The 26,080-nt window shown below is 44.0% G+C and overlaps 1 protein-coding gene across 1 annotated transcript in view; it reads left to right on the top strand.

The window, feature by feature from the left end:
* The window catches only part of LOC146785270 (serotransferrin-A-like), a 73,643-nt gene that overhangs the window by 19,598 nt on the left and 27,965 nt on the right, over positions 1-26,080 (top strand). The window contains exons 3-8 of the mRNA XM_085634228.1: positions 425-533; positions 7,978-8,169; positions 13,743-13,881; positions 16,792-16,847; positions 18,482-18,645; positions 23,684-23,855. Of these exons, the coding sequence (XP_085490354.1) occupies positions 425-533; positions 7,978-8,169; positions 13,743-13,881; positions 16,792-16,847; positions 18,482-18,645; positions 23,684-23,855 (832 nt within the window). The remainder of the gene's footprint in view (positions 1-424; positions 534-7,977; positions 8,170-13,742; positions 13,882-16,791; positions 16,848-18,481; positions 18,646-23,683; positions 23,856-26,080) is intronic.

The raw sequence follows: 26,080 nt of genomic DNA on the forward strand, positions 1-26,080 counted from the left end.
AGGAAAAAGTCTCGCCGGGATGTCATTTTGCTTGCTCGCGGTCGCCAACTTGATGTTGAGGACTGCGAGCAAGCAAAAAATGACCGCTGCACTACGCAACACTACGCTACGCGTGTTTGCACTCTGCTACGTGCAATTCGCGTAGTGCGAAGTAGCGCAAACTTCGCAAACTACGCGAGCGTAGCGTAGTGCTTTGTCCAGGCTTAGTTAAAAGCATGCAGTGAGAAGACCACAAGTTCATGTGGCCTGTCATTTAAACTAATGACCTCTGGACAGTTAATTCACAAATGGTTTGTGAAACCAGGTTTGCGGACTATTCACAGACCAATTTAGCATCTTCAGAAAGCCTACAGATTAGAAATTCTTCCCAGTATTGAGAGTTCTGACTTCTATGTTGCATTCAATATTATCCTTTGTTTTGCAGGAATTTGAGGCAGACGCAATATGTCTGGATGGTGGACATGTTTATGATGCTGGCCTTGCACCCTACAATCTGCAGCCTATAATGGTTGAAGATTACGGAACTGAGAAAGGTATGCTCTTAATAATGTTATCTGTATACATGGGATTAAGTGCCACCTACCAGAGGCTTTCCTTTTTTAAAATAGAGAATTCAGGGCCGAATGTACTAACGTTAGGAATACCGATGTCCTAATTGCGATTCCCTGAGAACTGCAATTTGGAAATCGGTATTCCTAATGTATACAACTCTTTTGAGTTTCATTAGCAATTCTTAGTGGGTCGCAAATAGACCTACCATATGCATATTAATGAGGTAGGTCGCAATTGCGACCTATTAAGAATTGCAGCCATCACAGGGACGGTGGCCTGCTGAGGTCAGCAGACCACTATGTGTGTGATTGTTTTCTAATAAAGCAATATATATATATATTTTTAATTCAGCCCATTTTCCTTTGAGGAAAATGGACTGTCTTTAAAAAGAAGGAAATAAACTTTGCAGTTTCCTTTTATAAGAGTAGGCAGTGGTTTGTGGGACAAGTGCCTGCTTTTTACTGGTATTCCATTCTCAAAGGGGAAGGGTCCCTGTGTACCCCTTCACATTTGCAAATGAGTTACCACCTCCTTCAAGGAGTCACTAAAATATAAATGTTTTATGACCGTAATTTGGCCACAAATCATTCATACATCCCATTCAGATTCTGTATTTGGAAGGGATGCCCAAAGCACGCCCCTTCCTAATACAGTCTCTCAAACACAAATTGCGATTCGGCAACGTGTTACCGAATCGCAGTTTGAGTTTTGTACATATGTTAAAGCATTTTGGGTGGAAACGGCCCGATCGGTTGTTTCCAACCTCAAAAATGCTTTGTGCATGTGGCTCGATGTTCCATATTATCATGGTCATTTGCAGGTATGGCGTTCAGTTCTAAAATTTGGGGTAACTTCTAGTCAGAGCTTAATTTGTGCCGGTGTTTGCCAGTACTCAGCACCAGCACTTAATTCTTAACACCAGCACTTGTTTATGACAGACTACCACATATTTGGTTGGTGCACTCCTAACTAGTCTAATCTCACAATGTTAGGAGCATTTGCTTAAAGTTGTGTGCGGACCAGCTTCTAGCACAGACTAGATGCTGGACAAAGCCACATCATGGCTCACCTTTTGCTGTTGATCCTTTGGTTTTGCATGGTGTCTTATGATTTATCACCTGAAAAGGGAGGAACTGAAGATTAGAAGCCAAGAGAAAATAGTAAAGGAAAATTAATGACTTTGGTTAGGAAATATCCTTTAAACTCAACACTGAACAAATCGAACCTTTTGTACAGAGAAACAAGTCAACCAACTTCACCAAATTATGCATGCCCTGCTCACTTTAATCTTTGCCTTTTTTCATGTCTCATTTACAGCAGTAAATCCTAAGGAACACTCAAAGGCCTTGGTGGGGAAAGCTGATTGGTAAAATCTGCATTTTAAACTAGTCAGAATTGACAAGGCTGTGACGAAAACTAAGTAGCATGGTAGTTATCTAAAAACTACTATTTCCGGAAATTGACTTTCACTAAAAAGAGTAGGTGTAGGGGAGTAGTGGAAATCTCTGCTGTATCTGGAACGATACATGAGCATCAGGGGTAACAGACTATATTTCAGGGATTTGATTTTTGATCTTTAAACTTTAATGCTGCTAAAAAGGAACACAGGCTCAGTTGTTTAGCTATTAGGCTTAATCCTGATTCAATTCTTAGGGTGAGATGTGGAAAAAATAGAGATACAGAAAATCAGAGCATCATGCGTTATTATGGTATGACTTTGCTTGTAAAAATAGTGTTTAAATGACAAGCTCCAGAACTTACATCTAAAATTTCTTCGGTGATCTACTGTGGTGGTGCCTTAGCATCAAAGTATAGATAATAGTTGTTAGAAACAGGGTTTCTTATTGGCTAGGGTATGTACCTAAGAAAGGCAGAACCAACCACTCTAGCTAGTCAGGGTAAGGTGAGTTTCACACCCATGATAACCGCTGCTCACCCCCCTGGTAGCTTGGCAGAGCAGTCAGGCTTATCCCAGAGGCAATGTGTAAAGCATTTGTGCAACACACACACACACCAGTGACACACTAGGCACACCACAAAAAGAGACTGAACACAATGGTATATCAAAATTGTCCTTTGTATTATATAAACATAACACACATAAGACCATAAATCACTGCATAGCATGTAAAACACATTGTGAGAAGGTGCCACCTTCTCACACACATTATACCACATAACATAAATCACTGCACCACTAGGAGCTTGTGATAAAGATGCACATAAGTTTATAAATCACTTGATAGTAGGTCCAAACACATTATACCACAATTACACGGATTACTTGTGCCAGTAGGCACTTGTCATCAAAATGCACATAGACCCTAAATCATCATCACTTTGCCAACTAGGCAATTGTCATATCACATTTAGGGCAATAATCACTTTTGTAATATGTAAAATGCATATAAGACCCCATTCACAAAAATCAGCTAGCCAACCAGGAAGTGTAGGGGGCAAGGCATGTGGTATACTTTCTTCAATAGCTATCAGCTGCACATTTCAAAAGGAAAGCATTACCTAAGTAACATTGTGCACGCTATTATTGTCCCTTGTATATGTCCCCATTACCCCAGGAGCAGCCTCTGTGCTCCTAATACCCACAATACAGTGGGGAACACACCAGTGTGGGTCCAGATGCATCTGGGGTCCTATCAGGGGCTATCCGTTAATTATGGAGGGAAAGGCGCCGGGGCAGGATCGGGACCTCCGTCGAGGCATACCCCCATCCCGCTCTTCAATGTTGTGGAAGACCGTCCTGGGCTCGTCCCACAATGGCCGCCAGAGTAATTAATGCCGCCCAGGTAAGCGTGCAGCAAGGAGGGGCTGGCTGCCTGTGAGTGCGCGGCACAGCTATTACTAGTAGGGAGACTCTCTGGGGAAGCCTCGCTGGGCCCTCTCTTCCTTCCTCACAGCGCCTCGTGGCTACCCTAGTGACAGCGCCACAGTCAGAATAAAGTCGGGCCGCCCAGCCCCGGGGGTGAAGACGTTTGCTGGTCGTAGCCCTCGCAGGGCTCAGGCCTCATCTTTCTGTGGGAGCAGAGGAAATTCTCTGGCCTCCCCCTCCGCTCTGGCACACAGCGATGGCTGCCCCCTAACAACCCTCGATCCCGGGCCTTCAGGAGGTGCTTGGTTGGGGATTTACGGCTGCCGTTTCTCCCGGCGGCCACATTGGGGACTCCGTCCTTCTTTCTCACTCCGGGACAGGCAGGCAGTGCAGGGCTGGGCACTCTCTGCTCCTAGTGTCGGCCCAGATACCACTGCAACACGGGCTTCCTCTTTTGGAAGAATTGGCTCCCTGCAGTGCAACCAAGGGAGCACAGAGTCACTTTCCTGCCAGGCAAGCCCAGGGCGCTTTTTAAGCAGATAAAGCACCCAGTAATCCCCAGATAAATGAGACTCCTCTGCAGCGCAGGGGAGATCAAAAACAGCACCAGGGATTCCAAAAGCAAAAGGAATTCACAAGAAAACTAAAACACAAGGTAGGATGAACACAGTGCTCACCATGCGCTGCTTGGCCACTTCCTAAAAGAACAGTACAGTCCCATCTCCTGCTCCAGGAAAGTTGAATGTAGCCAGTATGTTCCTGTAAGTCTTTTGTATCCCTGAGACTTTCAACAGGAGGCCAGCACACACAAGCCCTTGGAGAATTTTAACAAGCAGGATACCACAGCAGTGCAGAAAAAGTCAGTCCTTTTCCTCCACCACAGACAGAAGCAGCAACTGCAGGCCAACCCCGCACAGCACACAGGAAAGGGGCCATACTCCTCCTTACAGCTATTCAGCTCTTCTTCTTGGCAGGGTCCTTTTGTTCCTGGAAGTAATCTAAACTCTTGGGGTTTTAGGTGTAATACTTATACCCCAAAATGTCTTTGTTCTCTTTGTGGCAAGGGTCTCTGAACCCAGTTCAAACCAGTTCTGCCCTCACTGGTGCAGCATGGCCACAGGGGCCAGAGACAGCATGGTGCAAAAGAAGACACAGCCTATTGAGGTGTAAATACAACTCTCCCCAATGCAGACCATGTCTATTCAGGCCTGCAATGAGTCACCCAGGCAAGGCAGGGCGCACCTCAACCCCCCCAGTAACTGTCTAGAGTGAATGCACATCTCAGCTCCTGTCACTCACACACTAGACGCTGAATACACAAGCAGCTAGAGGCACACAGTAAGAAAATGCCCACTTTCTAAAAGTGGCATTTTCAAACACAGGATTTAAAAACCACCTTCACGAAAAGGTGTGTTAATAGTTCAGAGAGTCTAAACTTAATTTTCCTATCTTGTCCCTATTGCAAGTTACACATGTAAAAATGTTACAGTTCAACTCCAATGATAAGCCTATGGGACAGATAGCCTTTCAACGGAGAAAAACGAATTACACAGTATTTCACTATCAGAACATGTCACACACACTAGTACATGTCCTACCTTTCACATACACTCACCCTGTCCATGGGGGTAACTTGGGCCTACCTTAGGAGTGCCTTATATGTAAGGAAAGGGAAGGTTTCGGCCTGGAAGTGGGTGACTTGCCAGGACAACATGGCAGTACACAACTGCGCCCGCAGACACTACAGTGGTATGTCTGAGATACATTTACAGGGCTAGTCAAGTAGGTGGTACAACCCGTGCTGCAAGATCACTAGTAGCATTTGATTTACAGGCCCGGGCACACACTGTGCACTTTACTAGGTACTTACCAGTAAATCAAATATGCCAATCATGGATCACCAATCATTGTCACTATTTATACAGAGAGCATATGCACTTTAGCACAGGTTAGCAGTGGTAAAGTGCCCAGAATTCTATAGCCAACAAAAACAGGGTCCGAAAAATAGGAGGCAAAAGACAAAAAGTTTGGGGCTAAACCTGTCAAAAGGTCCAGGTCTAACAATAGTCAGATCAAGTCACTTCATTTAAAACATTATTAGTGAACAGAAAGATTATTTTGCCTCCAATAATCAGGTTGCAGCTATCACTGTATTAACAACCACATCACTCTCTAGTTTCCTTTCTAGTTTACTTATGTATTCATTTTATTGTTCTCATAGTGGTAGCTCGTGTCTCCATAGCACTGAAGCTAATGGTCAATCAATCTAAACAGTTTCTTGCTTGCCTTGTGAGTAAGAAGATGACAGCAATCCCAAAATTGTGGGATGTCAGTCACTTCTGTGGGCATCACGATTGTATGATGAATTAGTAGCCAGGGCCGGACTGGCCGTAGCGGGCACTGGGGTTTCCCCGGTAGGCTGCTAAGGTGGGGGACGGTTTTGGGCCCCTGGGGGCAGTTTGTAGGTCTCGCCTGAGCCAGCGCTTTAGCGCTGCTCTGGCGAGAGCTATAGAAAACGGGGATTTGGAAGTGCAAACGAGTGCTTTTCAGGCCCCCAACTACAGTGCATGTGCGCCGGGAGCGCGCGCACCATTTGGCAGCCTGCGTGTACATTTCGCGGGCGCTTTGATGTTCTCAGTGAGCTGCGCGGCCACTGCGAACATCAAAGCGCCTGCGAAATGATTACTTTCACTTTAACGTTCGCACCTACTTGGCAGACTGGTTCTCTGTTGCTCTTTCCTCCTCTGCTCTCTCTCCTCAGAGTCCGTCCCTCCCCCAGTTGCAGCAGCTGGCATTACACGGGGGAAGGTGACTCTTCGTGCCTACCAAAAAACAAGCATTGGCATAGCCAATAGGTCTCGCTTATGGGACCTTATAAGTATTTAGTTATGCAACTGTTGCATAGTTAAACACTTATAAGGTCCCAAAAGTGAGACCTATTGGCTATGCCAATGCTTGTTGTTACTGGGAGTCGGCAATATCGGTCCCCTGTAACTAAATCGGCCGAAACCGGACCTCGAAAACCTGCTCAGCTGCACTCCCCCTCACCCCAGGCGGGCCCAGCTGAGCAGTTTGCCAGGGCCGGTTTCTGTTCCCAGTCAGGCCCTGTTAGTAGCACTTGATAACTTCACCAGTGGACGCTGTAATGTTAGGCGCCAGGCAGAACGTCAGGGCGAGAATGCATACTCTACATCAAGATCCGCAAAACAGACGTTTGAACTGACCCTGTTCGAGAGGAGACTCCTAAAATGGCTTTATTTTACATGTCCCCTGCCTAAAATAGCCTCTACTTCAAACATTTCCCCGATTCGTTTTTAAATTTTTCTCTTTCCAGTTTCAAACCGCAGGCATGTATGCCAGAAGGTTTGGCAAAGTAAGGTCCAATATCAAAGGCTCTGAACTACAGCCTGTTACCCTGGTATGCTCATGTCTTTTTCGAAATACAGCAAAGATTTCAATTCTTCGCCTACACCCACACTTTTTAGTGAAAGTCAGTACACGGAAATAGTGGATTGTAAATAAATACCTTTCTCCTAAGCCTGCATAATGGTGAGGTTGGTTGACTTGTTTTATGTACAAAATGTGAAGCTTTGATTTCCGATTTGTTCAGTGTTGATTTCATAGGACATGTGCCAAGTCCTTCATCTTCCTTAGCAGTTTTCTCTTAGTTTCTCTTTTTAATCTTTAGTTCTCTTTTTTCAGGTGATAAGACACCATTCAAAACCAAGGATCAAAAGCAAAAGTTGGGTTATGTGGCGGTGTACAACACCAAGTCTGTGATAGCAGCGGGTGCGCAGAAACCTTAAAACAAATGTTCTTGACGTTGTGAGATTAGGTTAGGAGCGCACCAACCCAACATTTATGTTAATGATGGGTATAATATAATTCTTGAAAGACGCATGCAGGCCATTTAAATTAGTTAGACTCCACTCCAGGCCTCACTGGAAAATATAATTCATGCAACACTACTGCAGGGCCATGCAACACTACTTCAGGCAGCACAGTACTTAATTTGTAGAAAAATAAGTGCCAGGGCCTAAGGTACTTCTTCATGCGGCCGCTGTAGCATGCAGCACCCGCTGCCACTGCCAGCACTGCCAAATGCCATCACACTTCTTCCAGTGCAACCATTTGGACTATTCCAAGTGGCCCAAAGTTGTAATAATGTCTAAAATTGCAGCTATTATACTTTTTGGGTACAGTATATTTAATTGATGTCTTGTGCGCAAAAATAGTCTGACTGCCGCCATCTGAAGGTGTGCTTCTGAAATAGTTAATTATTGCAGGGTTTGCCACAGTAACTGGGCATAGTGTTGCTCTGTCGCAGGAAATACATTTATGTGCAGCCACAGAACCCTTTGCCACTGAGGAACTTGTCCTCATCATATCCAGGAATGCTCGCTAGTGTGTTAAGTCTCATGGGTAATGTCTCCATGTGATCCCGTTGGCAGGAACACTGGAGGAGTGTTTCTGCTGAGAACCTGCTGAGCATGAAGTGATCTGTGGGCCAACACATTCCGCCTCTCCAGGCCCTCTGCAGTCCAATTGCCTTCCTCTGCGCAGACGCTTCAGGCTCTCTTTCCGTTTCCCCCATGCAGAGACTGACACCTGCTACTATGCCGTGGCTGTGGCGAAAAAGGGGACAGATATCAAATTTACAGAACTAAAGGGCAAGAAGTCGTGTCACACCGGGCTGGATAAGACCGCAGGCTGGAACATGCCCATAGGCACACTGATTGAACAGAAACAAATCACCTGGGCAGGAAGTGACGACGAGCCATTACAAAGAAGTAAGTATTATCACATGCCGACTTATCTAGTGCTGTAATTCCCTGGCACACGCTCCTCTTCTCTTTCTGTGTCAGCCTTAGCAATGAACTTTTCATTTCAATAAAATGTTTTCATAACATACGTCACTAACAGGTGCTTTTAGCCAACCCTTGTCACCCATTTTGAGTCATTAACATTTATTTTCCACCCACTACAGCATATAGTATGGGGACATAGGTCAGCCCACTTCAGCCATTGGCTACCTTCACTGTGAGTGACAGCATTCTGCCCATTCAAAAGGAGCACAAACAAAGTAGTTATCCTATTTGCCAAGGACTTCTTTGGCAATGTGTGTTATTTTGATACTAAACATATATTTTTGTCCTTAGCCGTTGTGGTTTTTTTCAGATTGAAAAGTGCCCAGGAGGTTCCGCAATATTATAATTTTGCAAAAATCATGAGAAAGTAAAACAAGCATGAAAAGAAGAAAAGGCCCGGGGCCAACCCCAGAACTTGTGGCCTAGCTAATGCATGTTTATCCTCATAATACCTCTTACTATTCCTAGATTGGAGAGCCCCCTCACTAAACATTCCTCATGCCCCTCAACCTTGGATAATAGCACCCACTGATACTTCAGGAGTGAGAGCATCCATAGGCACTGCTGTGCCAGAGCCCTTCATTGTATACCTCAACCACACATGGGCAGCCTAGAATGCAACACCCACATCTCTGTCAATGTACTTCAGTGCAGATCTTTGGATCACAATGATATTCAACGGCTGAGGAGGTCATTTAGAGTTTGACATTGTGGAAGTACTGCCATACATTGGTAGTGCTTCACCCCATTTAGAGGCGGGGAAGCTGCTGGGTGCCTGCCGGCGCATCCTTAGACAGACTGATGGGCCACATCAACATGGCACCCTGCTGGCTATACAGCATTCATGAAATTGGTACCTCTGGACTAACAGATGCACATTTGTTAAAAAAAATCCATCCCAGGAAGGCAGGGGTCTCTAATCATAGCAGGCAATCCTCTGCCATAGAAGCACAGACCAGGGTCCCTGGCTGTGTTGGTAGACTGGCAGGCCACATGTTAAGAGCTAAATGGAGCGCTGAGACTCCTGCAGACAGCTTTGCCAGTGCGACTGAATGCTGCCAGTAGGCACACTGCTATGCTGTAATACCTCTGTACTGGAGAAATACACTCCCTTGATTCCATTACCTCAAACAAGTGAAAGCTGCTCAATTAAATGACCTTCTGGGCATGCACCATTTGCATTGAGAAGCCAGTGCATGTTGATAGTTCTGTAGAGATATCCACTGATTGTGCGAGGATGGAAAATCTTGTGCCAGCACTATATGCATAAACCTGTGATAAAATCACGTGTTCGACCTAGAAGAAACTTGACTTGGCGCTGCAATGAGCACCCATCTTTTTGTTTGGGTTATACCTGCCTCGGTTGTACTTCTATTTGCCACCAATGCAGGTGATTTTATTTTGGGAGGAGGGGTCCAATTGGTTTGTTTTAGCTGTGCTTTCGGCAATTAGGTTAAATTATTTTACGTGTAAATCATCTCCTAAGCTAACTGTAGGCGCTCAGCATAGTAACTAATTCAAAAGGGGAAAAGATAGTCGGAAATTCAAGGAGTTGTCCTCTATGTCATTGAGGTTGTCCAATCAAAGTCTTTCATTGGCCCAGAAGGTCTAAATCGTACAGTTCCTTGAAGCATTTTAAAGCCATAAACGAATAGGGTCTTATCTCATGATCCTATACTCAATTTAGTTTAATCCCACCGAGAAAAGTTTATCTAGGACTATATCTGGTTCTAACCCAGTCCCAAAGATATTTAATGCTACAGGGTGAAACAAATGGAACCACGGCAGTTTAACCATCCACCGTCTGGTCCATTAAACCAGGGCCCTGGGACATCCCCTCCGACCAGCTATCAGGACTAGCCCTCCTCATACCACAGAACTCGGTTTAGGCACTTTATAAAACATGGCATCCTGCAATTCTACTTCCTGCACAACACAGTACACACAAGAACCCCTAAATGATAGCTTCCCTAACCTGATAATAAGCCATGCCAAGGACTTGACAAGGCAATCATCAGTGGCGTAGGAAGGGGTGTGCGGTTGGTGCTGGCCGCACGGGGTGTCATCACTGAGGGGGGTGTCAACATGGCAAAAATAGGTGTTTTTATACACATATTTTTGCCATTTTGTCAAGCTGGGGGTGACAACAAAAATCACTGAGGGGGGTGACAAAATGACAAAATTATGTGTTTTAAACACATATGTTTGCCATTTTGTCAAGCCGGGGGTGACAAGAAAGTTTCCGCACTGGGTACCACCCGACCTTGCTACGCCACTGCCAATCATATCACTTTAATCTTATTGTGCTACAATATATCATATTCACACCTGGCACTCTTTGTTCTTGCCCCAATAGGCATGCTACGTTTGAAGGTGTCAAGTATTATTAATATAAAACATTTGTTAAGCGCAACTGCAACCCAGCAGGTACCCTGGCCGTACAGAACATAAGCCTGACCATCAGTAGCGGTCCTTTGCGCGCGCTGCATCGCAAAATGCGATGCAGCTGTACTTACCTTCGTTCATCCATATTCCGGTGTTTACATTTCCCTGCCCCGCCTCACTGCCCCACCGAACTCCCTCCATGGACCGCTACTGCTGACCATCCTGGAGAGAAGCTACAGCTGGATAATCCGCTTTTTCCAGGAGTTTCCTGAATGATAAATGGTCCTAGTCAGTTGAATGTGTGTTGATATACTATTCCACAGTCTGGGTCCCTGAGCTGAATAGGCTCTGCCCCCGACTCTTGCTTTCTTTTACCTAGCAATCTGGAGTTTAGGTAAGGAGGCTGAGCAGAGTAATCTGCCTGGTTGGTAATCAGACAGATTAGTAAGAAATTTAGCAGCAGAATCAAACATAAAATGCCCCGTCCTATGCGTTGCTCGGTGCCACTCTTGCTCAGACTCCTTATAGTTTTCCCTTGTTGCTTTATTCTTTCAACCTGGATTAGCCTTGTGTGAATCCTGAGTTAATCCATATATAGTCTCCTGGTGGCTTAAAAGTACTTTGAAGGGCTTGGCCCACCGCTGCCCTTGGTCAGCTCCATACAGTGACTCATCAGTGGATAACAACGCCTTCCAGGGGTTTGGGTAACTATTGCTCACAGGTGGACTCCAACTTGACACATCTAAGAAAGCCAACTGACCTCTCTTACCTCCCTCCAACACAAACTGTTTGAAAGATATGTCATCCTTATAGATCTCCAACACTAGTGAAGAGAGCTACCAGTATCACAAACGGATCTTCTGGGTGAACGCCATTTAGCGCTCCTTTTGGGGATTAACATTGCCTCCAACAGGTTGTTTCAGTGTTGGATCTGGGTGAACACCACAACACTCCGATAGAGGTTCAACATTGTGTCCATCTAGCCGCCATCGACCGCTTCTGGGTGAACAATACCACACTTCATTTGGTGCTCAACAGTGCTTCCAATGGGCTACCTCCGAGCCTCCGGTTGAATGGCACAACTATTCTTTAAGGGTAACCCGCTCTTTCAAGAGGTTGCCCACTGTTGCCTCTGAGTGAAAACGATACAGCACTCTGATTGGAGGATTAACAATGCCTCCCACAGGTTGGCCTGTATCACCTTTCTATGAAACAGTTCAACACTTCTGGGGGCTGAGCTGTGCCTTCAGTGGGTTATTCCTCTGTCACCCCTATGTTAACACTACACAGCACTGCTACTGTGGCTTAACAAGAACTTCATATGGTCTCTGCCTCATAATACTTCTGTAGGAGTCCATATAGTGTACTGGTCAACCAGGGTCGGAATGGCCTGTAGGGCAATCAGGCTGTGCCCGATGGGCTGGCCTTACAGATCAGTGTATGGGATGTTTTGTTTAGCAGCTTTTGGCCTGTTTTATGGCCATGTGGCCCTGTTTTTACTGTTGATTTCCCCAATATTAACCCAATCATTACATGCAGCAAGCAGAAATACTTACATTCTCCCACACCATGAAAAATACTTTTACAGCATGTCTTTACAAGCTTAAAACTGGCCTGATTTGCAAAGGTGAGCCACGTTGTAGCTATCTGGATCGCTAACGGGGGACCCTTTTATATTGGGGCCCAGGAATATATTTGTCCCAGTCCAAACCCTGTGGTCCACGGATGCACATCAATGGTGGATTTGTCAAAATTCCCATGCTCTGCTGAGCACTAACAAGCCTGTAGACTGATCTCCTGTGGTGGATATATTTGTGCATGTAAGCTTGTGATAATGTGATATCACAAAAAGTACCAAATGCCCAACAAATGGCATGATAGGGTGTTTAGCATAGCCAAGAGGACGCAGTGCACAATGAACTGACATGACTGAAAGTTTAATGATTGAATGCTAACTATCTCGAATGAACATGAGCAACTGTCATTTCCCATGAGTCTTCACATTTATAGTGCCCTGTGTATCCCACCGAGGAACATGCCAACAGTCTGAAAAGCACTTAAGTGCCACGTCGGGAGCTGTAAGCAGGATTTAAATATAAATCAAATAGAATATTTTATTTTGTTGGTTTTGAGGAGGAGAACATAAGGTGACATGAGCCATGTCGCCTCATGCTATACTTCAGAGCCCAGTACCTGTTAGAAAAAGATAAACTCATCAGATTGATGACTAACCTTGTGTTAATTGAATAAAATCCCAGGTCTGGGAATATCTGAAAAAGCGAATTGTAAACTCCAGTGGCAGTGCTTTACATATTCCTGTTGGTGCCAAAACTCATACTGGGAATGATCATCATCAGACTTTGACATAGAATAATTAAATGAAAGTTAGAAAAAGGAGAAAGAATGAGGAATTCTAAAATAGTAAAAGAGTGACAAATGTAGAAAAGCAGGAATTAATAAGAACCTGCAAGAGTGGGATGCAGATGAAGGAAATGTAGGGTGGTGGAATAAAGAGGCTTCGGATGGAATCAAGGCTAGACAGATTCGACATTCTGGAACATGTGATCCATAGTGACCTCCTAGCACTATATGGGGCACCTTCATTTTTTGTTGTTGTTTTTTTACAAATTAACTGTCCAGTGGTATTAGAAGACTCTGTTTCCTGTGATTAGTCCAATAGATGCCAGTTTCAGAGCTGTGGAACTTGTAAGAGTATTAGTATTTTCTTTGATATACGTGGACGTTGCTGTGGTAAGTTGACTGGAGGCACATTTGGGGTTTCTAGGTTCTGAATAATTTAAAGAGTTAGCTAGAGGCTGAAGAATGGATCACCATGGGCAACTGTTAGATCATTTTCTGAACTTGTATTTTGCTTCATGGTGATCCACAAGAGCAGAAATGTTAAGACAGTGTTCGGTAACATGCATCAGCTCATGCTGAAGATGGCGTGGCTGTCCAGTGTTGTGCTCACTGCAGCTTTCTGAGGGTCTTTCCACTGAGACGTGGGGGTTGTATGAGGTGACATCTTGGAGTCAGCCTCTAGACAGAATTTCTTTTTTCCAGGATGCCACCTTGTCTGCCTAAAATACTTTCTTCATTTCCTCATCCAGCTGTTTCAAAGTTCTTCCTTGAATCCTGCGTCCCCGGTGCCAAGGAAGCCAATCTCTGCAGCTTGTGCAAAGGAAAAGGCGAATATAAGTGTTCCCGCTCTGACAACGAGCCCTACTACAACTACGATGGAGCCTTCATGTGAGTAACCCGCCTTCGTTTTTAATACCATTGCTTGCGTGTGGGCATCTGAAGAGAAGGTTGCTAATGAGGAACTGACACTGAGTGTTCCAGGCACATCCTGAGACAGAAAGAGGCCACACTCTCCAAACACAGCCACTTTATCTGCAATGATGGGGTGCCACATTATGAGAAATGATGCCCCCTGCAGATATTTGTGAGGGTCCGCCATGATTCACTTACACTGGACGCTTCATAGATATGCACTCTCCTATGGCCAAACACAGATAAGAAATTTGGACTGAACAGTCCCCTTTTGGGCCATACTGTCCCTTATGGTTCCGGGTCAACACTCATTTGCATATAGGTGGTTCCTGTCTGTAATGTCTCATGTATGGAATGTAATACCTCCACAGTAATTCATTACCAGTGGTTCATATTATTTCAAGCGTTTCCATCCATCTCTTTTATGCCGCCAACGTGAGTCACCCTGATTAGCACACCTGTGCCCAGACGTGAGTCCCAGCTCACATGGCCACATGACCTCAAGCCTCACCAACAAAGTACAACAGAAATCCGATGTGTCTATGAGTGCTCCTGTTTCTGTTGAGAGGCAACGTGGCAACTGTTCAGCACACTGCGGCAGACACAAGCTTCATCTATGAATGTTTGTTCCTTGTCTGATGATGCACAGATATTACTGGGGTTCAGATTGTTTCAAGCATTACTAGCCATTATTTTGTGTCTACCCAAGTTAAATATCAAGACAGTCTATGTTGGGTTTTATTGTATATAAAGGTGGCTACGGGAATAACCTGGGAAATGGCTCTACTGTAGTGGTGTTCTATGGAGAGCACCTTACAACAATAAATGTACTCCACTTCTAGTATTTGTTAGTCTTAAACCTGGCCCTAAGAGGCAGAAGGCTAAGGGATTAGGGGCAACATAATGGTGGTAAACAGGTTTAAAATGCAGGATGTAAGTTGGTGTGATAACTTGTGTGGAAGCTGCAGAGTGTGGAACCTGAGAGGAATGCAGTGTGTGAGTCTGGTAGGGTAACCCCAGTGTAAAGAGGCTATAATTGTGCAAAAGTAGTCCGTAAAGACAGCAGTAAGAACTAATATCCAGTGTAGGAGTGAAACTGCATAGTGGTGTCTACCCTCCCTGACAATGTCGCGTAAACCCACAGTGCTCAGGTTGTCCGAGGGTTCTTCTGGCTGCTGGCCATACTAATAATCAACAGCAGGAGATCACCTCTGCTGCCTAGAATGTATGTGGCCCTTCCCATCGCTATGCTAATCCAAAATATGAAATGTGCTTCGACCAGAACACTTTACTCTTCTCATCATGCATATCCATAAGGACCAAGGGCCTATTCTTTGGAAGCAATGCCTGCATACCTTAGAACCAACTCGAATTGTCTTTCATTCAGCAGCCAGGTCACACTTTCTTATATCTATCGGTGTGGGATTCTGGATTATTAATTTGGTCAAGTCTCCCAGCTAAAGGTTTACCTTGTATATTGCCAGGCCAAAACATAGTTCAAGGGAAAACACAACTCTACCCCTGGTAGCGATGGCACGAGCATCAGTCTTTTATTCAGAAAAATGTATGTTAAGTATTAAGCAACACCGACACACCATTAACGTCAGGAAACCAAATAATTACACCCCAAACCAATTTAGCAAAACGTAGAAAAACTATGAAATGAAGGGAACCAGAGATATGAATTCTTAAATTTTTAAAGTCACAGCGGGCACCAAGAAAATGCAAAGCAACATTGATGGTTGTTTATGCCTAGAAGAAATTGCACCGGTCTGAAGTTTTACAAACGTTTTCTCCTGGGACCTAAGGCCAGATCTAAAGTTTGGCGGTTGGGATGCCAACCTCATGGTGGCAGAAGATATCATGTGCGCCACCCTGACAAACTATCATCACCAAATTTAGGTATCACTGCTGGCTAAGCCAGGATCTCTGTATTTTGACAGAAACCAAGGTCATGGCAGTTTCGGTCAAGGTACCAAAAATTTGGTGAACGCCCACTGTCTGGTTTGATGTACATCCCCCAAACTTTAACAAACTTTTTGTTTAAAAAAAAATAAAGTTGGAGTTTGTTATTGAAAAAACAAATAACAGAATACACCCCCTCACACACACAGACACACACACCCAGGAAGATTTTTCCCTTTCTGTGGGTGTCATTATTTGTTTTGTCTGTTCCTCACCGCCAGGTTTTATCCGATGATGACGGACTGAAAAAAAGCACATCACATAGTCCACCCTAATTACCTTTTTATTTAGAGTTTTATATAGCTCGAACTCGATCCAAAGATATCAGGTATCAGAGCACTTTACGTGAGCACCAGTTTCATTACAGATGGACACATTCATTTTAGTTAGGCACGGGAGATTAAGTGATTTGCCCAGAATCACAGGATGTTGAGCGTCCCTGCCGAGACTCTAACCCAGTTCCCCAGCTTCGAGGTCGACCGCTCTAGTTGTAAGGCTACATCCTCTCCCCTTCCTGCATACATCTTCTCCACGTTGGGTGATGTAATGCCCTTCCACTGATGGCCCCACTGCAATGGGCCAACGTGAGCTTAATTGATGGAAAGCTGACAGTGCTCCTGACTCTAAATAGGGCAGGTGGACCATAATTTTGGCAGGCAGGGTACCCCACTTTTTGTGATGGAGTTCTGTTTCTTCCAAACTATAAAGCACCCCTTCAGGCTTTTTATGGAAGCCCAACTACACAAAAGGTCAATTTTATACTCTTTTTAGGTCACCTTGTACAGCCACCTCCCCCTGCAAGTTAGGATGCTGCTGGGCAAATTAGAGCTGTGGATATCCCAAGAACGGTTGTTCCTGTAATGATTTGATATATATGGATGCCACACACTGCTTTTCTTACACTGTCCCAATATTTTACAGGTGCCTGGAAGAGGGAGGTGGCGAAGTAGCTTTTGTAAAGCATACAACAGTCCCAGGTGAGTGTGTGTTACCATAGTCCAAGACTATATACACTATGATTGTTTTAAGGTCATGCAGGCAGTGTTCTGCATAGAGATGCAGCAGATATCTATGTTTGCATGAGGCTAACAGACCAGATGAAATGAGCTCGATTCCTATAATGTAGCTCGTCTGGCACTATATTGGGTGGATTGCCTTATCACAGTGGGCATTGTCGCTATAATTGCTGTCTGCAGATGCCTCAACTCTAGGGTGAGCATCAGCAACAACAGGCGGGAGTGGAGAGACACTGCCATGATTCCAGTGGCCAGAGACAAAGTAGAGTTCCCCAGGCTTGACCTGTCGAAATAGAAGGAAGGGTGAGGTATTTAACGCACCCAGTTGTTACTGGGTGCATTAAATAACACCAAACTCAGAATTCCGAGCCCCGTTCAAACAGGTGTTTGAGCAGGGGTCGGAAAACACTGATCCACTCATAACCAGGGCATTAGTTGTTCTGTTGCGCACCCATATTAATTCACAGGAACTCTTGAGTAGCTGTGTCCCCCACCCATGTGCTGTCACAGGAATCCTTCATTGGTTGTGTTCCTCAGCAGTAGCACACTAGTTCACAGGTAGTGATGCTCCTCTGTGATGCTTATATGTATGCCTAGTGGTAGGGCAAAACAGGTGGGGGTAAGTTATGGCGTATCCATCTGGAGAGTTGCGCTTAAACTAGCAAAGTTGATACAAGGCTAGCTACCAAGCTCAGACCATACAGCAGGTCTAGTAACACGAGTCATGACTCGAGCAAAAGCATTTTGCTTAAGTTACATTGTAGCAGTGTATGATGTGGCAGAAACGCAATGCTCCTCTATTTGGCCTGATGAGAATCGTGCAGAAAATTAAACAAACTATTACTTTCGGTTCCTCGTGGGGATTGGGGGGGATGTGTCAAAGATAGTGACTACAAAGTCAAGTAAGTAATTACATGTTTCCATTGTGAAAGCTTAACTGATGGCAGAAGCTGATCTCGACCGAGGTGTTACTTCCATGGTTGTTTGTAGGGCAACACCTGGCCTTCTCCTTCCATATTTTACATAATTATCAGGGCTATGTGAGGACTCATGAGTCACAGGGCTGGGCTCTCTCATCTCACAAGCTGTATTCACATGACCTAATGGACATGCTTATGCAATGAGCATTTGGGGGAGCATTCATGTCATTGTGTTCCTTGTTGGCTGTTGAACCTGTTAGAACGTCTAATTTGGTATATTCTCAAAGATTATGGCCTGGGGTTGGGAGGAAACAAGGGGGTCATTTCTCGGAGTGTCTTCTTCCTCACTGTCACGGTCCTGAGGAATGGATGAAAGGGTTGCACTAGAGCCTACGACTGTTTTGCTGAAGTAAAGGGGTAATGGACATTTTGAAGATAGGTTTCTTTTGTGTTGCCCATCTCAGTGGAGAAGAGCAAGGAAGACAGGTTAAAAGAGAGGAAGGACTGGAGAGGTCTATTTACAAGTCAAGAACCACACTTCAAATTGTAAGGACCGTGGCTGTGTGGAGGAGACTTGGTGTAATGACGATTACCCTTGTTTTATAAGGACCATCACAGCATTATCTTCTGGCCCATACCGCTGTTTATAACCTTGAATTTCTGATTTATATGCAGCCGAGAAAGCCGACATGTTTGAGCTGCTCTGCCCCGATGGGACAAGGAAGGCAATCTCCGAATACAAAGAATGCAATCTGGGTAGAGTTCCAGCCCATGCTGTGGTGACCCAGAGCTCTGGAGAGAAGACCGAAGCAATCAGGCAGTGCCTCGAAAAAGCACAGGTACCCTTCTTATGCATCTTAGTGTGGGATAGTGTCATTCATTGCTTTAGTAACCCACAGGCCTGTAGTTGTGTTTAATGCAGTACTGCATAAGCCACATGAAGGAATCCTATTTGAAAGTTGTGACCCTACGTTGATCCTCAGAGATTCTTCCAAAAATTGACACATTTTAGATCAGTGTGCCTGGCATAGTAAATTTGAATAGAAATGTCAGCCAAGACCAGCATTTTAGTATTGGAGCACCCTCAGCATCATTTTGTCATTTATTTCTATTATGCCCTCCTTGCAACGAAAGCTTGGAGCAGTGACGGTAAGGTTTGAAAAGTGTGGAGGTACAGAATGATTCAATGTTTGTGTACCTAGGTTGGTAGAAGGAAGTGACCAGCAGAGACACAGTAAGAGTGTGACTAGGATTATGGTCAGGATGGACCTGATGGTGGGACTTTTGCAGCATGCTAATTTGATGCTGGAGTCGCCTTTGAGGGCTTTGATTGCATTTTGGAATTGCAGGAAAGAAGGGGTGAATCTGATACGAAGAGAGATGTTTTCTGTCACCTCTGAGTCATGACATGTTATCCAGTGACATTGGCCGCTAAGTGTGCTAATGAGATTTCACGACAATCACGGCCATGAACCCACCTAAAACGATGGCTCAATGAGCGAGGTGGTGGGGGGTCTAGGTATAGGGCAAGGCATATTGGCAATGTCTTTTGGGGGAATGCCAGTGTGAGGAAGGATGATACTCTATCTCAAAAGTAATCCTTTCCTGAAGCCCTCAACATGCATCCGAGCATTGAGGTCTGTGTGTTGTATATGAAGCTGGTGGTAGATTATACATTTGGCACATGCAAAGTTAACAGTCACCTGCAGGATGCAAGGTACTTTCCTAACAAGATAGCTTACAAGGTTAAGTATCTACTCTAGTGATGTTATGAAGACAAAACTAGACAGTAACCGATACATTTGGATTTGACATTGCTCGTTTTCTTATTACAACTACTTACAGTTTGTGGCAATTCAGTGATTTGTGAGCGCTCAAAATATGGTTATTTGCTAAAAAGAGGTTAGACTAGGCCTTCGGGCTTCAACTTGACGATGAATATACACTTGAACATGGGAATCAAAAAAATAATAATTGAATTGGAGGGGAGACAAGAGCCTGTGTGCAGATAACCCACTTACCATTTCTCCGCTCCCATTGCCAGCAACAGAAAAAAGAGCTAGCCAACGTTTAGCAGACTAAATTTTAAAGAAGAAATATCTGAAAAGTGGGGCTCACCTTGCCAAAAAGAAACATCCATGAGCACTAACAGACATGTGGGGTGCATCTAGCTCCCCTCCCCTGCGAATCTCACCTGAAAGAGATGGAGGGAGGTTGTGTTCTTTTGGTCTGCTGTCCTTCTATACATCCTCAGCCCTCGCCTTCCAGAAAATAGCACTGCCTCAATTGGACCCTGAACGTTTCCTGTGCTACCCCTCCCATTGACACCAAAGGTGTTACCACAGTTTCGGTCTGTGAACCTCCAAGTAGCCATAGACAAGTGTATAATGCTATCATGGCAGAAAGGGTGAGAAGTCGAGGTTTAAAGCAGTTACAGTACCATAAGATCTCAATGCGTGATTATCCCATACTTTGTGTTCCTCTGTCCTGTGATGTGTGCAAAGAAAAAGAGGGCTGGCCTAAAGAAACACCATAGGATGAGCAAGACATGTGCCTGTGCCATGTGTAATGCTAGTACAAGGTGAAACCGGACGCTAGCATCTCTGACATGACACATACCCCTCTGTGTCCACCGACTGAGTACTGAGCCTGAGTGCATATGCTGGCAGAGAGTAACACCCCAGACACTTCTCTGCTTGGAGTGTAGATTGGGAGCAATAAAAGTCCAATTTTTTTTTTTTTTTATTTTTTTTTTTATTTATTGTTTTGCCCCTTTTTCTCAGTATACACATTGTATTACATATTTAACATTTGTACATTTTCCAGCCAATTTTGGAAAAACATCCATAATTTCACTTTATCTGATTTGAAATTTAAACAATATCAACTAACAAAAAAACACAGGTTAAAGAACAGGTAGCAAATAGGCCTGTATTGCATATTATGTTGCAGTACCCTGTAATACCATAGTCTCTTTCCACTTCCCTATTGGTTCCCAAATTTTTAACCCTAACCTTCTTCCCCTTTTCCCCTTGCGTGCATATATTGCTTTCTCAAGATTATAGCTAGCTAATAAATTTGCCAACCAACTTTGCATTCCCGGGGGGATCTTTTCTAACCATGCTCTTGCTATCGTTAACCTCAGAACTGCAGTGGCCATAAATATAAACTCCTTATATTCAGGTCCATCCTGGTTATCTCTCCCAAACAAAATCCTCAAAGGTGTCAATTTTATTCGTATGTCAAGAGTATTAGCAAGAAAATCTTCCACATTTTTAATCAAACTATACAGCTGGGGACAAGTAGCAAACATATGGATTATATCTGCATCCCCTGCATTACATCGGGGGCAGGTGGTACCAGTGGAGCCTCCCCATTTAGCTATTCTAGCGGGGGTATGATACAATGAGAATAAAGTCTTGTAATGCTGCGATTGTAAGGGTCCCGAACACAAAATATAACAGCCCATATTCAAAGATTCTTGAAAACTTCCGGGCTCCCCCCCCAATTTTCCAACCCACTTATTGCTAACTTTTTCCATATCATCCATCTTTCCTTTTACTAAAAATGCATAAAAAGATCTAATTGTACAGTCCCTTCCTGTTTTTATTTTCTCCAGTACTTCATTACTATCGAAGCCCATACTGCCACCCTGCTTACGACAAAAAAAACTCCTTAATTGTAAATATTTGAAAAAGTCCCTTCTCTCAATACCATACTTAAGGGTGAGGTCTACAAACTGTACGATCCCATCCTCGTCCATTACATCTCCAATCTGTACTATCCCTTTTTGAGACCATCTTGCCATTATTGAATCAGCGAATACTTCAGTAGGAAAGGACTTATTCTTATACAGCCTTATATATCTGTTATATCTTCCGAGACCCATTTTTTTAAAAAAGGCATTCCATATCCTATATGCTGCCACTACAGTCTTAAATCTAGTCCTTTTATGGTACCCAAACTCAACCCTGTTTAAGAAGTTATTTTCTGCCTCCGCCCCCAGTACTATAGAATAGACTTCCGTAGACATGGTCGTAACCCCTGTGTCTAGCCCCCCGCCCCCAATTAACCCCTGCATATACTGTAATGCTGCAGCCATTTGATATAACCTAAAATCAGGGGCTCCCCATCCCCCTCTTTCTCTTGGGAGGGTCATAAATCTGTAGGCCCGCCTGGTTTTCCCATGCGCCCAGATAAACCTGTTTAGTACTCTCTCTAGCATGTTAAACCATTTGGCTTCAAAGACCAGAGGGACAGAACGAAAAAGATATAAAAATTTGGGCAAGATCAGCATTTTAATTACGTTAATACATCCCAGCAAGGAGAGATGTAAGTTATTCATCCTCTCCAGATCCCTCTTCGTCTTATCCATCAGGGGGGTCAAATTCATTTCTACGATTTTATCCAAATCCGCCACTAATGATATCCCTAAATACACTGCCGAGTTAACCACCCTATCATCATTACATACAGCGTAAGTATTTTTTATAATCTGCGTTTTTAATCTATTTAAACTATAGCCCGATATCCGTCCAAACACATGGGCCTCTGCCTCGACTTCCTTTATAGCTAAAGTGGGGTTCGGCGTTAAAATAGCTATATCATCTGCGTAGGCTAAAGTCTTTATCATACTGCCATTTACCCACATCGGCGGTATCCCTGATTAGCTTCCAGTCGTCGCAATAGTGGTTCGAGATATAACGCGAAGAGGAGGGGAGAAGAGGGGCAGCCCTGCCTAGTCCCCCTAGCAATTTTAACTGTATCTGACAGCCCTCCGTTCACTCTAATTCTCGCTATTGGGTTACTATAGAGTATCCCTATGGCTTTAACAAAGGGTTCCCCTATACCGCACCACCTCATAACCTGCCAAAGGTAATCCCAGGAGACCCTGTCGAATGCCTTCTCAGCATCTAGAAAAAGTGCTGCGACAGGGTCCCCTAGGATTCCTGCAGAGTCGAACATCGTAACAACAGTCCTATAAAAGTCCAATTTATAAGGTGGTTCATATGGCAATGTTGCCATCTCTAATGCCCTCATTATAAGTTGCCCAGGAAATGAGCTTGTATTTCCCCACCCCAGTGTTAGTGATAGACCGGCATGTACTATTAACTCCAGGGTAGGGAAAAGTCATCCTTTACAAGTTGGTCCATGATGGTCCACTGAAAACTGAGAGATTGTTGAGGGAATCAGTAATACCGGGATCCATTCCTCCATAAACGCCTTGTTTAGGCTATGATATTCACCCAGAGATTTTGGCTGCTGAAAGTAAACAAAATCTCCGGGTAAAAGATAACAGACCTACTGTCTTCCATCAGATCCCATAATTCTGAAGGGGCCAGCGACTGCTCTTACCAGCGTCATCAGAATTAAGAGGCCATTCAAAATAAAGGTCTAAGTGCTGTGATGATGGCGAGCTGGATTGATCTCCAGGGGATTTAAGATCATGATTGCATGTCACAAGGGAGGTCAGTCAGTTTATGACATGAAGACTTGAGAGCTCTTTTTCACAGACATAAGCTTGCGGGCCAGTGGTGATTGAAGGTGGGGTTCACGTCTTCCCTGGCTACACCTACTAATGCAAATGATGAGCTTAGCCATGTAAAGAGGTGGCACTGAAATAGTAAGAGGTGTTTGACCTCAGGACAGTGATGCTGCTTCAGGGTGGTGGAGCTGCACATTTGGACATGGTTCCATCGGCTGCACTGAGGTTAACGGGTCTTTGTAACAGAGTCATGAGTGACTGCGGGTATGATACATGTGGGGCTGGTAATTGAAATGTGAGGTGCCTAGTAGGATTCCTGCACTGGTGTTTTTAGGGATGCTATTTGGTCTCCACATTAATTCTGCACTCTTGGATTCTTCTTTATGCCACAGGCCGAGTATGGAGTTGAGGGGAAGTCATTCCACCTGTTCAGCTCCCCCGATGGAAGGAAGGATCTGTTATTCAAGAACTCTGCTAAAAGACTAATTCGTCTGCCTGACAGTATGGACTCCTCTCTCTTCCTTGGCACAAAATACAGTGGTGCTATTCAGGGTCTGAGGAAAAGTAAGTAGTGTACAGTTATCGCCCAAGAAAATATAACAGCAAGTTCATAGAGCTCTGAATTGCATAGTATATTATTATCCATTTCCTTGTATGGATTATTACAACTGGTTGTTTTCAATATTAGCATTTGCAATCATATGTATATATATATTCCTCCAAAGTCGGTTCACCTTTACTCAGATTCCCAGCGCTCCAAAAGGTGCGATACCATCGCGGTAGAACCAAACCGCTATAAATCAGACAAATCCTTCGTGGAGAAAGGAAACAGGTCGCACTCCAGCAGAATTATTACGCACGTGTTTATTCCTTAATCGTTTTCACAGCATGCACAGACCAAACCAACGCGTTTCGGTATATCTTAATACCTTGCTCACGGCTAAGTGTTGGTACAATAAACCTTGTTTTTTTTAAATTCAAAATATAGGAAAAGACATCTTTACATCACTTCCTGTGCATCACCCAAGGACCCTCCCCAGGATTCTGGGAGCTGTGGTCCCGTTTGTTTGGCATATTCAGTGCAGAAAACAAGTGTGCTAAATTACATCAGTGTCAAAACATTGCTAAATTTGTGAATTAAAACCTGATACAACTATATCACCATGTTTTTACAGATTTATGTGTCAAAACTTACTGCAGACCCAATTTTAATTACAGTTCCAAAAGGTCTTATTTCGCTTTTTACTGTTTAGAGCTTGTGCCCTCCTGTGGAAATGCATTTTAAAAAAACACACAATGTTTCCATTTCTTCCTTGTGATTTTCGCTTTTTTATACCCTCCAGTGGGTATTTATATCCTTTAATTTAATCAACCCTCCTGTGGGATTATATTTCACAGGACACAATGTTTCCATTTACTCCTTTCGATTGCACTGTCACTTTTCCCTTTTTATACCCTACAGTGGGTGAAGGGTTTCTCATGCAGTTTCTAATTCTAGAATTTGGTGATATATTAACTACTATTTTATTGCACACTAAGGGAAGAAGAGAGTTTTCCCCCCCAGTTCCCGCACGGTGTGGCATGTATGCCACACCGTGCTGGAAGGTGCAGTCGGCGCTCTGAGAGTGGAAGTCTGCCTGTTAGGCTCTTTTATGAGCCTGACAGACCATCGCTCTCAGACCTCAGCTCTTAGACCGCCGGAGGACTGCCCACCAAACCAGCAAAAAACTCCTGGCCTGGCAAGCGGTCTCACCATGGGTTTGGCGGTCCCACAGCGGATGGTGCAATGGACAGCGTAATCAGGTCCTAAATGTTTGCATAAAAGCCACAGTTGTGTCATGAGTGTCATCTTCAAATACTTCTAGCTTTTATAAACAATGGCAGTATGATCACATACTGAAATGCTTAGTTATGATGAAGGTGTAGTCACCAGCGGCAGGAACCAGCCACACATGAAAGTCCTTCTTGTTGACTGATCTGATTTAAAGTGTCAAGTTATATGATACATTCAGAGTCTCAAAAATTACATTTTGCAACTGAATGTTTGCTCATCCCATTAGAAGTATGGGCAATGCTTACTTGAAAGCCAATGTGAAAAATGATGAGTGCCAACCGTGTTTAGTAACTTTTTTAGACCAGGTTTATTCTTTGAATTTTGGTACTTACATTTTTGCTTTTTGTATTATTAATGCAGAACTACAAGTCCCACAGTGCAAAGAAAATAAACATAAGTAGATAACATAGTGCAATTTGAGAATCCTTTAAACTCTGCCATAAGGCAGAAAGGACATTGTGGTGTATAAAAAACAACGCAAAGCAACTCATAAGTTTGTAAGCTGTTGGTAAACTAAAACATTTTCAGCACAGAATACAGGATTCATAGCACACCACCACTGCATTATTAATCAAAAATCGTCAACTGACACTATTCAAATAACTGCACCATGTTCACTAACCAGTGTCCTGTCACTCTCAAAATACATTCTCACTGCCATGCCAACAGAAACAGCCCCACAAACTCACCAGAAAGGACTTTGTTAAAAACAGTAGCTATGATCAGTGAAAAGGCGTGTTTCTTTTAGTCTTTCTCAGCTTTGAGCATGCAGGGTAACCCAGGAATACCTGACAGTGGGACACAAAAATACATCTGTGCTTTCAAGGCATATGTGCACATGGCCTTGAATCTCAAATATGTTTGAGAATTTTGGGAATCTCTAATCATCCAAAAATTGGCGTAATCTGAAATTGAAGAGATGTGCCTCACTCAGGACTAGACTCCACCGCGAAGT

The sequence above is a fragment of the Triturus cristatus genome, chromosome 11 (assembly GCF_964204655.1).
Source record: "Triturus cristatus chromosome 11, aTriCri1.1, whole genome shotgun sequence".
NCBI classification, from domain to species: Eukaryota; Metazoa; Chordata; class Amphibia; order Caudata; family Salamandridae; genus Triturus; species Triturus cristatus.